Raw genomic sequence first — 15,594 nt, forward strand, 5'->3', positions numbered from 1 at the left:
CTTGAATCCATTCCTTGATTCAAGGAAGCTAAAATATTTTTAAGTAATGTGGCTGCTTCACTTAAGCTACAAGCACAGCCGTCCCCAACACCCAGTTCCTGGACCAGTACCGGTCTGTGATTCATTTGGTACCGGGTCACAAGAGTTGAGGCTTGAGTTTGAAATGTATTGTTTTCAGTGTATTTATCGTTTTTTGGGTTTTTTTTTTTAATATCGTTTATATTGTTAACTCTGTTTCCTTGGGTCTTTTCCCGTGTGTTATAATTAAATCTTCTTTTTTTGGAAGCGGTACTGGTTTTATTTTATTGTATTTATCCAAGACAACTTAAAGGCCGGTCCGTAAAATTACTGTTGGCCATAAATGGTACGTGGCGCAAAAAAGGTTGGGGACCGCTGTACTAGCAGGTTGTTGAGTAGACATCCTTGTAGTGTTTTGCAATATACCAGTTTTTCCATCAGTTTCCTTGTCAGGAAACAACTTCCCGTTCAGCGGAAATGCCTCTGGTTTCAGTGGAGTGCGTGAGTGCATTTCAGTAGTGTGTGTGAGAGCGTTTCAGTAGTGTGTGTGAGAGCGTTTCAGTAGTGTGTTTGAGAGCGTTTCAGTAGTGTGTGTGAGAGCGTTTCAGTAGTGTGTGTGAGAGCATTTCAGTAGTGTGTGTGAGAGCTAAAATTTCAGTAGTGTGTGTGAGAGCGTTTCAGTACTGTGTGTGAGAGCATTTCAGTAGTGTGTGTGAGAGCGTTTCAGTAGTGTGTGTGAGAGCGTTTCAGTAGTGTGTGAGAGCATTTCAGTAGTGTGTGTGAGAGCATTTCAGTAGTGTGTTTGAGAGCGTTTCAGTAGTGTGTGTGAGAGCATTTCAGTAGTGTGTTTGAGAGCGTTTCAGTAGTGTGTGTGAGAGCATTTCAGTAGTGTGTTTGAGAGCGTTTCAGTAGTGTGTGTGAGAGCATTTCAGTAGTGTGTGTGAGAGCATTTCAGTTGTGTGTGTGAGAGCAAAAATTTCAGTAGTGTGTTTGAGAGCGTTTCAGTAATAATGTCCCTTGTATTAGATTGAAACATTTGTTTTATATATTTTACATATAAGTCAAGATCAGTACACACAGGATGGCCTTAGCCTGGTGGCTTAGGCTGAGGTCAATTAAGGTGCAACGTGAGGATCACACATGTACAGACATATACACATACACACACACAGTTTCAGTTGTGTACGTGCTGGCCTTCTGTCTGGTGGAAAGGTTACAAGGTTTAGCCGATGAAGTGGAGGGTGAAATAAAGGACAGCACACACACCCACATACACACACACAGTATTAGACTCATTTATATAGGTAAGAGTTTAATTATGTTTTGCTTGCGACTGCAAAACTGCCTGCATGAGTGACAGTTTGTGCAGAACGTGGACCTGATGTTCCAGAAGATAATCCTGGGCAGGATGGTGACAGGAAGCACATGGGTTCGAGCCGAAGACAATGTTCTTTTTTAAAACTATGTTAAAAGTTGTCAACAGAACAGTTGTGGTTTTGGAGTGACGTATGCTGTATTAAGTCTGCCTGGCAACAGAAGAAGGGGCTGTACTATTCTCACCCCTATAAAGTCTTTGTTCTGACTATTGTAAGACAGTTCAACACTGATTGGGCAGTTGGACTCCACATGTGTACATTAAAATGTCGTCTAATTGCACCAGGCCGGGTCAGTGGTTATTTTGGATTCCACCTCAATGTTTGAACCTTAACAGGCACCTCATAGGAATTAATAAACATTAGACTGAGACACAGTCCTACATATCAAACTGAGAAAACAGTCTGCTCTGATGGTGGACTTGTTCTGTTTTCCTACAGAGCACCACGTCATCTTCTTATATCAACATCTGCCAGTCTGTGTACAGGGAATGAGGAAACCCCGTTCATTTACTGAGATCAACAGCAGACTTTCCAGTGTAAGACTTCATAAATATGTGAACATGAGCTGACTCTGGAACAGCTTCTATACAATCATGGACTGTAAAACAGAGGCAGGAGCCACCCTCTCTCTCCTGCACTGTACGGCTCAACTCACATACAGCAAACCTGCACTGATTCTACATATGTCACATTCCCATGATGCATCACAGGCTGTTTGATTGGATCTTTTTCATTGAGGATTTGTAATGTGGACAAACAGATGTTACTCTCACCTCTGACACTGAGAGTCACTGATTTCCGTAGCAGCATGTGTCCATCCTTGTTGTAGATGGTGCAGGTGTAGACTCCACTGTCAGTGAGGTGGAGGTCTTTCAGGGTCAGACTGAGGTCTTTAGTGTTCAGTGGGTCTTTCTTCATCTCAGTGCGCTGTTTCTGATCTTGGCCCTTTAAGTGACACTGGTCTTTACCAATCTGATACTCATGGACCATCTTGTTTTTGTGTTTCCACTCCACTTTGACATCCTGGGTGAAGCCTTCTTTGATTTTAAAGGGCAGCAGGACAAACTCCTTCCCCTGTGTCACCTCCACCATCTCCAGCTGGTACTCTAAAGAGAAAACAGAGGAGAACATAGTCAGAGAGACAACATCCTTTACATCTAGATGACTCATTGTAGAGACGGCAGGTCTGAACTTCCTGGAGCCAGGAGATTTTCTGACTGAGGCCAGACCCACAAAATCAGACACTTCCTTTGATAGATCCAAATCTTGTACCGGTTAAAGGACTCAGTATAAGATTTGGGGACCGATGAGCTACTAGAAGATGGATCTTCAAAGTCCTCATGCCCACAATGTTGTGCACCATCAGACTCTTCTCTCTCATTACATGAGCCAGTAAAAATTTTGGCTTCTTCATTAGTTGGAAATGCTTCCCTAATTTTGTGATTGTTAGTCTATCTTTGTCATGGCCTTGAGCTGTTTGACCTAGGGTTTTTAAGTCTTTTAGCAGTCATGTCATTTGTAAAGTTTTTATTTAAATATTCTGTTTGGTTCTTCATTTGTGTGTTTTTAGTGTTTATGTTTTATAATTGTACTTTTCTTAAGTGTTTTTAGTCTACTTCTTAGTTCTGGGTTGTATTAGAGTTTAGTTTTTCTCTCAGTGTTTCTTGTTCCATTTTTTCTGTGTCTGCATTTCCATGTTTAGTTATCACTTCTCACTTCCTGCTTTATTGGATAGTTATTCATCCCTTGCTCTTTACTGTGAGTTTTACTTCCCTCATCTTATTATCTGTTCTTTTACATCTGTGTCTCATTTTCCCAACTGTCTCTACTCCCCTGATTACCCTTCTCTGTGTGTATATATACTGCTGATTTCTCTCAGTCCTGGTCAAAACATCAACTCTACTTCTCAGTGAATTTTCTTCATGTACTTCTGCTGTATTTCTTCTATTTCTTTCAGCCCAGTGTATTTCCAAGTTCCATGTTCCGCTAGTTATGGTTTTCAATTTTCTTTTGGACTTTATATGTTCCCCTATTTGACTTTCCTCTAAAACAGCCTAACAAAGATTCAAATCCTCTCTTCATTTAGAGCTCTCTGGTTATTTGTGCCATAACTTCAACATTAAATATAAAACAAGCTCAAACTGAAAGAGCACAAAGAGCTATCAATTTAAAATATATTGGAATTAATAAACATTAGACTATGACACAGTCCTACATATCAAACTGAGAAAACAGTCTGCTTTGATGGTGGACTTGTTCTGTTTTCCTACAGAGCACCACGTCATCTTCTTATATCAACATCTGCCAGTCTGTGTACACGGAATGAGGAAACCCCGTTCATTTACTGAGATCAACAGCAGACTTTCCAGTGTAAGACTTCATAAATATGTGAACATGAGCTGACTCTGGAACAGCTTCTATACAATCATGGACTGTAAAACAGAGGCAGGAGCCACCCTCTCTCTCCTGCACTGTACGGCTCAACTCACATACAGCAAACCTGCACTGATTCTACATATGTCACATTCCCATGATGCATCACAGGCTGTTTGATTGGATCTTTTTCATTGAGGATTTGTAATGTGGACAAACAGATGTTACTCTCACCTCTGACACTGAGAGTCACTGATTTCTGTAGCAGCATGTGTCCATCCTTGTTGTAGACGGTGCAGGTGTAGACTCCACTGTCAGTGAGGTGGAGGTCTTTCAGGGTCAGACTGAGGTCTCCATTTTTTATTTGCTCGTTCTTCACTTCTGTGCGACTTTGTATGTAAGACTGGTTTTGGTCTCTCTGATAAACGTGGACTTTCTTGTCTTCATGTTTCCACTCCGCTGTGACGTCCTGAAGCTTGATATCAGTTGTAAATGGCAGCAGAACAGTCTGAACCCCTTTAACTGTTTCCACCATCTGAACCTCAGGAACTGAGAGGAGAATGTGAGACACACAGACAGATGTCAGTGATGGTGATCCTCCATCATCTACAGTTATTATAATTTGATACTTTCATTGTTTTTATTTAGTGTTGGCCTTTTCTTTTGAATTCAGTTTAGTTTCTGTGAGTTTCCAGAGTGGCTTTGCTCCTTTCACTTTTGTTTTGATTGTGTGTAAATGTTTAGTTTTTGTTTAACTTTTATTACGTGAACTCTTAGTTTTAGTCTCTAAATTCTTTTTTGTTACTTATAAATCTATACCTATTGCCAGTCTTGGCAGCCGGGGATCAGTCCGCCAGGGCCTCCGCTCCTGGCCGCCGCCCAGCACACAATGCACCCGACCCCTATGGCGCCTCCTGCGGGTGGTGGGCCTGCGGGAGGATGGGCCCATGTCTCCTCTTCGGGCTGTGCCCGGCCGGGCCCCATGGACTAAGGCCTGGCCACCAGACGCTCGCCCTCGGGCACCCTCCCCGGGCCTGGCTCCAGGGCGGGGCCCCGGTAACCCTATCCCGGGCAGGGTAAACTGTACCCTCGATGTTCTCTTCATAAGGGTCTTCTGAATCGCTCTTTGTCTGGTCCCTCACCCAGGACCAGGTGACGTCGACTGAGAAAATTGTCAGGTGGTGGAAGGAATACTTCGAGGACCTCCTTAATCCCACTGACACATCTTCCGAGGAGGAAGCAGAGTCTGGGGATGAGGGGAATGACCCGCCAATTTCCGGGGGCGAGGTCACTGAGGCAGTTAAACAACTCCTTGGTGGCAGAGCCCCTGGTGTTGATGAGGTCCGCCCCGAGTTCCTGAAGGCTCTGGACGTTGTAGGGCTGTCCTGGTTGACACGCCTCTACAATGTTGCGTGGAGATCAGGGGCAGTACCCCTGGACTGGCAGACCGGGGTGGTGGTCCCCATCTTTAAGAAGGGAGACCGGAGGGTGTGTTCCAACTACAGGGGGATCACACTCCTCTGCCTCTCTGGGAAAGTCTGTGCCAGGGTGCTGGAAAGGAGAGTTCGTCCGCTAGTCGAACCTCGGATACAGGAGGAACAATGTGGTTTTTGTCCTGGTCGCGGAACACTGGACCAGCTCTTTATCCTCTCAAGGATACTTGAGGGTGCATGGGAGTTTGCCCAACCAGTCTACATGTGTTTTGTGGACTTGGAGAAGGCATTCGACCGTGTCCCTCGGGGTGTCCTGTGGGAGGTGTTGCGGGAGTATGGGGTGTCTGGCCCATTGCTACGGGCCATTCAATCCCTATACAACCATTGCAAGAGTTTGGTTCGCATTGCCGGCAATAAGTCGGACTCGTTCCTGGTGGATGATGGGCTCCGCCAGGGCTGCCCTTTGTCACCGGTTCTGTTCATAATTTTGATGGACAGGATTTCTAGGTGCAGCCAAGTGGCGGAGGGCTTTCGCTTCGGTGGCCTCAGAATCTCATCTCTGCTTTTTGTGGATGATGTGGTTCTGTTGGCTTCATCAGGTGAAGGCCTCCAGCTCGCACTGGAACGGTTCACAGCGGAGTGTGAAGCAGCGGGAATGAGGATCAGCACCTCCAAATCTGAGGCCATGGTTCTCAGCCGGTAAAGGGTGGAGTGCCCACTCCGGGTCGGGGATGAGTTCCTGACCCAAGTGGAGGAGTTCAAGTATCTCGGGGTCTTGTTCGCGAGTGATGGGAGAAGGGAGCCGGAGATCGACAGACGGATTGGTGCTGCGGCTGCAGTGATGCGGACGCTGCACCGGTCCATCATGGTGAAGAAGGAGCTGAGTGTAAAAGCGAAGCTCTCAATTTACCGGTCGATCTACGTCCCTACCCTCACCTATGGCCACGAGCTGTGGGTAGTGACCGAAAGAACGAGATCGCGGATACAAGCGGCAGAAATGAGCTTCCTCCGAAGGGTGGCTGGCCTCTCCCTTAGAGATAGGGTGAGAAGTTCGGCCATCCGGGAGGGGCTCAGAGTAGAGCAGCTGCTCCTCCACATCGAAAGGAGCCAGTTGAGGTGGTTCGGGCATCTGACAAGGATGCCTCTTGGGAGCCTCCTGGGTGAGGTGTTCCGGGCATGTCGCACCGGGAGGAGGCCCCGGGGCAGACCCAGGACACGCTGGAGAGATTATATCTCTCGGCCGGCCTGGGAACGCCTTGGTGTTCCCCCAGATAAGCTGGAGGAGGTGGCTGGGGAGAGGGAGGTCTGGGCTTCTCTGCTTAGGCTGCTGCCCCCGCGACCCAGCCTCAGATAAAGCGGATGAAGATGGATGGATGGATGGATGGATGGATAAATCTATACCTATTTTGGACGGTGGACAAACAGCTGTAACACTCACCTCTGACACTGAGAGTCACTGATTTCCGTAGCAGCATGTGTCCATCCTTGTTGTAGATGGTGCAGGTGTAGACTCCACTGTCAGTGAGGTGGAGGTCTTTCAGGGTCAGACTGAGGTCTTTAGTGTTCAGTGGGTCTTCCTTCATCTCAGTGCGCTGTTTCTGATCTTGGCCCTTTAAGTGACACTGGTCTTTACCAATCTGATACTCATGGACCATCTTGTTTTTGTGTTTCCACTCCACTTTGACATCCTGGGTGAAGCCTTCTTTGATTTTAAAGGGCAGCAGGACAAACTCCTTCCCCTGTGTCACCTCCACCATCTCCAGCTGGTACTCTAAAGAGAAAACAGAGGAGAACATAGTCAGAGAGACAACATCCTTTACATCTAGATGACTCATTGTAGAGACGTCAGGTCTGAACTTCCTGGAGCCAGGAGATTTTCTGACTGAGGCCAGACCCACAAAATCAGACACTTCCTTTGATAGATCCAAATCTTGTACCGGTTAAAGGACTCAGTATAAGATTTGGGGACCAATGAGCTACTAGAAGATGGATCTTCAAAGTCCTCATCCCCACAATGTTGTGCACCATCAGACTCTTCTCTCTCATTACATGAGCCAGTAAAAATCTTGGCTTCTTCATTAGTTGGAAATGCTTCCCTAATTTTGTGATTGTTAGTCTATCTTTGTCATGGCCTTGAGCTGTGGTGGATTTTTGTTTGATATGTATAACTATGTAACTATATATACTATATATCTATGCACACTGAACATATATATTTTAACTTTCATGTGGAGTCTTAAGCACAAGACATTTTTGCTTCACCGAGGTTTATTAAGTCGGTACAGTAACAGGGCAGTTAATGTAGGGGGAGAGTTCTCCTGAATAATTTACTCTCCGGTAACTAACCTTCCCTAATACACACTCAACGTCTTTAACTCAGCACAACCAAAACAGTAACATTGTAATAGAGATCCTGAACACATCATGATAAAATATCATACAAAATAATCACACACACACAGACACACACACACTTTGAACCCACACTGAAGTGTTTTTATATATGTATTATATGTTATAAGATTGTGCCACTTGCTGTATAAGATTTAATAATTAGGATCAATGTGTGACCTTTGACCGTGTCATGACCTATTGCGATAAGCCAGAGCAAGGGGTACTCAGAGTCCTGACTGGCCTTTGGCCAGGACCTTGGCCGCTACCTGACCCCAGCAGCTGTGCTGGGCGTGTGGGAAAGTTACCCAGCAGCAGGGGGCGGGGATACTGGTCCCTATATTAGGGGACCAGAGGACACCCCCAGAGCTCTTTTCCTCCTGCTGCTGCTACCTGTCCGTCTCTGTGTTGCTCTGCTGTTTGTGCTTAAGGCTGTACACCCTGGGGTTTTGCTTTGCTTGCTTTCTGCTATGTAATTCTCTTGCTAAATGTGTGTATGTATTTTTCCTGCTGTTCATATGATTCAGTGTATTAAACTCTGTTCTAAGAATTCTACTCTTTTACAGAGCATCTTTTTGAGTGTCTTGATTTTAATTGGATCTAAAAGGGTTGGATCTCCACATCGTTGGTGGGAGAAGGTTGTCAGGATGGCATCAAAAATTGGCGACCACAGAGCTGTTTGACCTAGGGTTTTTAAGTCTTTTAGCAATCATGTCATTTGTAAAGTTTTTATTTAAATATTCTGTTTGGTTCTTCATTTGTGTGTTTTTAGTGTTTATGTTTTATAATTTGTTACGGGTTCGAAATTGAGGATGAGAGTAAAACAATGATAGTCCAGAAGAGGTGGTTCAAACAATTGATTTTAATGCACGCAGCGTGGAGAGGTGCAAACTGCAAAACAGTTGTACATCTCTGCCCAAAATACACTCTAGATTGCTTTTATAACATCAGGGTATTGTAACGCCCCTTCTTGCGCTTACAAACACATAATTTGCATGTCCAGAACATTCATGTATTTTAAGAATTAACTGCAACATAGAGGTTCCTCTTTCTGGCATCCTCTTAAGAATATGGTGATGATCTAAGGCCTTTGAGGTCACCATGGGCTGGACATCCTTACGTCACCTGTAACTAAGCAAACTCAAATACCACAAGAAGCTGAATACATTCAGGCCTTTGCTCAGCTACTATTTTACTGTAACAATATACTCAGCATATGAGTTATGATACATATATTTAACTCAATCATTTTAAAGTAGTTATAACTGCACCTGTAATAAACATGTTAATATTTGATTATGATAACCCCTATAATATAAATTATAACATAATGCCAGCAGCTTCAATAAACACTTTGATGAAATGATAATTACTGCAATGATAAGATGATGGTTATGTAAAATAATCCCTGTAATTCCACAATTCCCTCTCTTGACGTCTTCCAAAGACGTCACTACACTATTCCCAGGTCCACTACCTTCGCTCTGACCCTCTCTTGCCGCCCCCTGACTCAGCAAATCAGACAATAACCTCCTGTCCTCTAGGTGGTCCAGCAATAAAACACCAGCTCCCACTTGAAAACACTTCATGCTTAAGTGGTCTCTGCTCCTTTTCTGGGTCCCTCTCTAGTGGAAATCTTCTCCTGTAAGGGATAGAAAACAAACAGCCTCTCTCTGCTATACCTTACTAACTTACTGTGTTCATCTCAGGTTCCTGTCATTATTCAAAGTTGGTTCCCAATATCATATCAGGCAAAATCACAAACCCTACTGCCACGTCTGCTTTGTTAAGCTCTTCAGCTAGACTCTGTACCGGTTTGCCAATCTGTGTGTACATGCCTCTACACTTTTAATGTCTAAATGCACATCTGGATGTATGTGCACTTGTATGTCTATCTGCATCTATGAGTCAGTGGTTTGTCAGATCTAAGGCGTTAATGTGAGAAATGTTTCCTGACTATTAACTCCTGATACTCAAGGAACTTTCCTGTTTGCCGAACTTCCTAGGTTTGGCCTTTTACACTTTTACTAAAGAAATTTTAACAGAGCCCAAAGAGATTTTTATTTCTCCTGTGCTTGACAGGATAAGGGAAGTTGTTTTTTTTTTTTTTTTTTGTCTTGAAATTTCCCCTTCTGTGTGTGTCTACATAGGTAAGCATATTATAATCAACATAACATCCCTGATTTGCAAATTATTTTCTGCCCCTGCTGCAGGGCAACATCCTACATCATTTTGTGGTGTGTCTATGTTGGCTAGTTTAATACAGATATGTATCAGTTGCTTCATTGCATTGCCCACTCAGAGTTGCACAGTTTTAATGTATGTGGAGAGTGTTTTCACAGTTTAAACATAGGTTACTCACATTTCTAGCCTGATTGTTTCCCAATAAAAGCGAAATCAAACATTACATTTGATTTCACTTATGTATTATCCTGTTCTGGGCTCTATCCATTATATTAACTTTATTTAATCTCAATACTCTTTATGTGTGTGAGCAACGCTTTTAGTTTTATTAAACACAACCCCAGTAAAATACACACCATCCCCATGTCAGCCTGACTCTCCGCTAAAAAGCACACTTCAAAGTTTTCTATCTGGTTTTACGCCTCTTTTGGCCTCAAGCATATACATAACATGCCAAGGTTACTGTTAATGCCCGTTAGACAAGTTTCCATTATCTACAACATTTTGTTTCACCCGGCTCACCCTTACACATTTCCTGTTCACTTATTGCATATTTATCTTTAACACCATTTACCTCAGTAGTTGCTAAGCAGAAACAAAGCAACCTGTGGTCCACCTTTACCCTGTAAAATAAACCCCTGTCATGTTTGTGTCTGTAAGCATGTTTTGCATTCATTCATTACACTCCCCGCCATTCCTGCAAGCTAGGAGCTGTAAAGTTGAAAGCTGCATCAAGTCCAGGCCTTCGGCCTGGCCTATATATAAATCATGTGTGTTTGTAAGCGTGCGTGCAATTCACCTGCTATGTTCTCATCTTCCCTCAACATGTATCACCTGGACACTCTCACCAGTGAAGCTTAAAACCTGTTTGGACGGAACATCAACTCTAAACAAGCACAGTTACGCATTGTGTATAAAATTAACTCAACCTGTAAATAGAGACATCACTGTTATGACAAACATAAAATAATACTGTACAACACGTTATTAATACAGTCATCCTAAGGCAGATTATATGATAGCAATAAAAAATCTCTAAATCCCCAATCCCAACAGGTCCTGCTTTTAAATCTTTCCTGACTTTCGCTTCAAGTTCTGCTGTCTTAATACAATAATTAGGTCCTCCTCATCCCATTAAATCTGCCATATTGATTCCTTCATGTGTAAATGTCAGGTTTCGAGCATCTAAAACTTTACTCAGTCTCTGTTGTGCTAATGATGTCATAGTGAACGCCTGCAAGTTCACATAAGCCACCACACTATGTGTAGTCAGAACTTTTAGTGAGTGTTCTCTCCCTACATGTGCTGTTTCCTATATTATTTTGGCAGCCCCTGCTGCATGCTGTGCACATTTAGGGTGCCTTGCTTCTGTTGGACTCAACCTTATGCTAACCTACATAAGTACCTGTCTTAAGAGAGACCTCTGCACAGCTCAGACGCCAGTTGCAAGAGCTCTCTAACATTCGAATCATCAGCTGTGACTTATATCGTGTTATTTCGGTACTTTATACTTCACACATTTTTGAACGTTGTTTATATGGGGAGTTCCTCTTTTTGTGTCTATATTTATTAATATGCCTTGTGCACTACAGCTTCCTGTTTTTCAGTCTGGCTGAGCACTTGTTTGTGAGTAGAAACTGGCCTCTACAAGCCTTCATCATTATAATGAGCAGATACACATTACAAATGCTTCATATATACAGAGAAAAACCCAATAATCCACATTTCACTATTTTGTTCTTTGGTTCAGATTTGGATTCTGTATTGTTCTGTATTTATTATTATTTATATTTAGATTGTTTTTTGCTAGTCTTGGTTTGTTGTTGTCTGTTTGGGAGCTGACATAGTCTCTATAAATAAACTTCTTTTGGTGGAGTAGCATCAGGAGAGAAGCTCCAGAGAGGCATCTTCCATGTTAAACACTAAAATATAACAAAAGAGATCTCCTCAACGTGTTGTATATTTTTAGTATTTCCTTATTATTTTGTCATAAAATAAATCAACCAAATAACTTAAGCTGTGTGACAGCACCTTGCGTTTACGCCAGGCTGTGAGCTGCCCTGAATCACTTACTACACCCCCTTTCACCCAATTTAATTTCTCAATCTTAGTTTAAACTATTCCTGACCTTCTCCTTCTCTCGTCTGATCATCTCAAGTACGTCCTGTACCAAATTTGCTTCCTCTTTTCAAGTCCCACATTTAATTACAAGCTCCAACACATTTGCCCTATATGGCTGTTCCGACGTGTTTCCTGTCAACTTAACAGAGTTATTCTCAAAACTCAGAGCTGAAGTTCCCCTTTCCTAAGTCTGTATGTTCTACAAGAGAGCAAGTCGGTAAACAAGTTTATCATCACAAAGGTTATTGCAGGAATAGAAATATTTTACTGCTATTATTTGCTGCTATTTTATAATCATCATTACCATTTCATGTTAATAGGGATGTTACATTCAGATGCATTCAGATGTTCCAATATATTGGTATTATATTAGTCTTTATTACAGGTTCAGTTATAATCAGTTGAATCTATAATTTAAATGTTATTAATGCTTGTATGATCTCTGTGTAGAGGGCAGAGACAGGAAAATACACTCTGTGCCAAAATGAGACAGGAAATGCGTCTGCAGAGCATGTTTTGCAGAAGTGAAACCGAAAGCAGAGTGAGTGCAAGCCAAAGAGCAGGGTGTTATTATGCATGTAACACACACGCCAAGAGGGATCACTGATAGGGGAAAGTTCAAATTGTTTTGCTTAGGGTGGCTTTTAGACTATATTAGGAGGAGCAAACATATTGGCAGATCTAAGATCATCATTCGAGTGTGACATTTAGCCTAGAAATTACACAGAGTTCAGCTGTGTATGAGCACAGGCCTTATGTCTGGCTAAGATGAGAGGTGTGAGGTTAGCTGGGGTGCAGACAGGTCATGACACGTACTTAGCATACACTGCGGACACATACACACCATGGTAGATCTATTTTGGTAGGGCAGAAATACAGAAGTGTGCCGACGTACTTAGAGGAAGTGCACCAGACGAACAACAGCGAAGAGGGGAAGCACCGACCCGAAGACAATGTTTTTTAGAGCGATGTTAAGGTCATGGAACATTTGTGGTTTTGAAGCTGATGTATGTGATGACGCAATGAGGGGGCGTCACTAAATATACTCTGATGCATATAAAACTGTATTTTGATGTTAGGAGGATGAGATTGTGGGGCTGTCTGCTTACGGAGTCTGCTCATTCTCCCACGCGTGTCATTTCATTAAAATCATCGTCTTTACCCTTTGGACCAGTGTGGTTACTTGCATTCCTCCTGTGTTTCCTTCCCTATATTTTTGAACCTTAACAGTTACTAGGTAAAGGTCACGTAGACATTTGCTTAGTAACCCTAAAAGAGCACCTTTCATGTAGCTAATCGCATATATTAACACCCCCCTTTTTGTGACACATCTCATGTGTTACAAACTCAAAATCCTTCACTCAAGCTTAGGAAATTAAAAGAAAAAGGTTAGTCCTATCATATTAGGCATACATGCTCCGGCCCTTCAACCTGTGTTATAAGAAAGAAAACTTAAAACAGAAAAGTTATCAGTCATGTGTCTAACCTTAGTCCAGTCTTTATCTCAGTGTCCAGTCGGTCCAACCTATGGTCTGCCTCGTCCGTCCAGTCACCATCCATTTACACACATTCACTCACATGCATTAACATCAGGTATTGCTGACAGTGGAGACTATCTCGCAGATATTCAGTCTTCACTCTCAGCAACATCAACTCATTTATTTGTTTTACTTTGTTTTTAAGAAAATAGTTCTTTCTGCTTTTGGACTGGATTGGCTTGCGGCAATCCTTTTAGACAGAGAGTTAGCCTTCTCCTCTGCCTATTGTAATCTGGAGAAGGTCACCGAGAATTTTCAGCGCTGTTATCCACTCTTTTGCAGGCCTGCTTAGAACAAAAATGAGAAAAAGAGAGCTGATTATTAGCTCATCAAAACACAAAACAAAATCACCTGACAGGTTTTTTCTAAGTGCACTGTTATAGAAACTATGGGCCCTTTTAGACATGTCCATGTTTATCAAAACTCCCTCTATTAAAAATAAAACAACAACCTCAAAAATCTGAAACAATCTTAAATTTCACCCGTTCAACACACCGAAAACCTCGCCAAAAGCTACACCGTTTCGTACACAACAATAACCCCGGTTAAGCACTTTACCATACTCAGATTCAGCCTAAGATCTTACAACAATGTGTCAACACTAATTTATAAACCTCCTAATCAAATTTGCACCTCTGAACAATCTACCCCTCCTTTAAGGCCTCAATCACACACACACAGCAAGCTCCTCTGTCCACATTCACACAAGCTCTCAAACTTTTTCCATACTCAGCCATATCTCAACAATTTAACTTGGCAAAAGAAATACTTTTTTAAACCTCATGCCACTATTCAATTATTTTCATTTTCTTTCTATACTAATCACTTGTTTTGATCACTCAGTGCAAAAGCACTGCTAAGTCACCCTTTTAGACTAGTTTAATCAGTTTATTCAACATTCACACCATTCTATCACTCATACAAGTAGCAAGCCGATCTTCATTGCGTATGTTTGTGTGTGCTATTTTGCATATATGGCTTCACAGTCTCACAGACACTTTCCCATTCTCCAGTTAAAGAGTCAGTTTTCTCCGTCCCCCAATCACTAACCCAAATTTTACTTCCCCACCTTAAATCACAGCCCTCCTGATCTTCCGCCGCCAGTTAGGGCTTGCTGTCAGGTTCCTGGACACTGTAAACAATTCAAGCAGAAACTTGCCTTAACATATCCATTCCTGTTAACCTGTAATTTCTTCAGACTCCTGCATCTGGAGAATTGGTCCGGGTCTGCTTTACTCCTGAAAATAACAAACTAAAACATTTTCATTATTATCACGGACGCCTAAACGACCCATTTCTCTTTTTCTAGTCAAAAATACCAATTATGTCATGTATGTGAGCGTGTTCTTCCTTGCGTTATGTGGTCATGTAAATGCAGTGTAAGCTGTTTTCTTCATTGCATGCCAGGTGATCATCTTAATTAAGTGTAAGCAGTTTCTTGATTGCATGAGTGTAAGCTGCTTCTTCATTGCATCCTTATGTATTCATTGCATTTTCATGTATTCATATTTAATTTATGCATCTTTTCACTGAGCTCAACATTCAAACTATCTCACTTCTGATTCGTTTCAAAAATAATCTCACATGAAACAATTGGTATATGTGTGTTTTCTATTCATTAATATAATTGTCAGTTATTTTGATTATCTTTACCTTTTGTATTGTTTACCTCTTTGTTGTGATGTGGTGGACATCCCTAAACTATCCCGAGTTCAGGGTTCAATTTCAATCCAATCATCTCCTATCTTCTCGCAGTCAAACTCGTCCAGCTTCATCTCTCACTGGTCCTTTTCCATTCACAGTGTCCTGTTCGGGCTTCAGAGCCCCAGCAAACACAGTCTGTTTCTTCTCTGTTTTGATCTTTCAGTATTTCCTCTTCCTTCAGTCTTATTTTCATTTGCTCTGTTTTCTTCTCCAGTCATCTTTTCAGTCTTTTCTTCCAAGATTGCTCCAAGCTTGGCAAATATGACAGTCAGTGCCTTCAAGCAGACATATCACGCTGTTCTTCACCAGCATGCATGTTGCATCACGTGCTTTCTTCCATGCTGCTGGACTCATCAGTCGTTGTCAGTGTTACTGCTTTCGCCTGCACTGTCTTTTAGCTTCCGTTACTTCTTCACGTCCACGATGTTCTATCGGTCTTCATCAGGAAATTGACTG

The 15,594-nt window shown here is 42.4% G+C and overlaps 1 protein-coding gene across 1 annotated transcript in view; it reads right to left on the minus strand.

The window, feature by feature from the left end:
• The window catches only part of LOC102080179 (muscle M-line assembly protein unc-89), a 156,244-nt gene that overhangs the window by 65,334 nt on the left and 75,316 nt on the right, over positions 1-15,594 (minus strand). Inside the window, exons 11-13 of the mRNA XM_025905173.1 lie at positions 6,639-6,971; positions 4,002-4,316; positions 2,168-2,500 (exon numbers count right to left, since the gene is read on the minus strand). Of these exons, the coding sequence (XP_025760958.1) occupies positions 2,168-2,500; positions 4,002-4,316; positions 6,639-6,971 (981 nt within the window). The remainder of the gene's footprint in view (positions 1-2,167; positions 2,501-4,001; positions 4,317-6,638; positions 6,972-15,594) is intronic.

This window comes from Oreochromis niloticus, linkage group LG3 (genome assembly GCF_001858045.2).
Source record: "Oreochromis niloticus isolate F11D_XX linkage group LG3, O_niloticus_UMD_NMBU, whole genome shotgun sequence".
NCBI lineage: Eukaryota > Metazoa > Chordata > Actinopteri > Cichliformes > Cichlidae > Oreochromis > Oreochromis niloticus.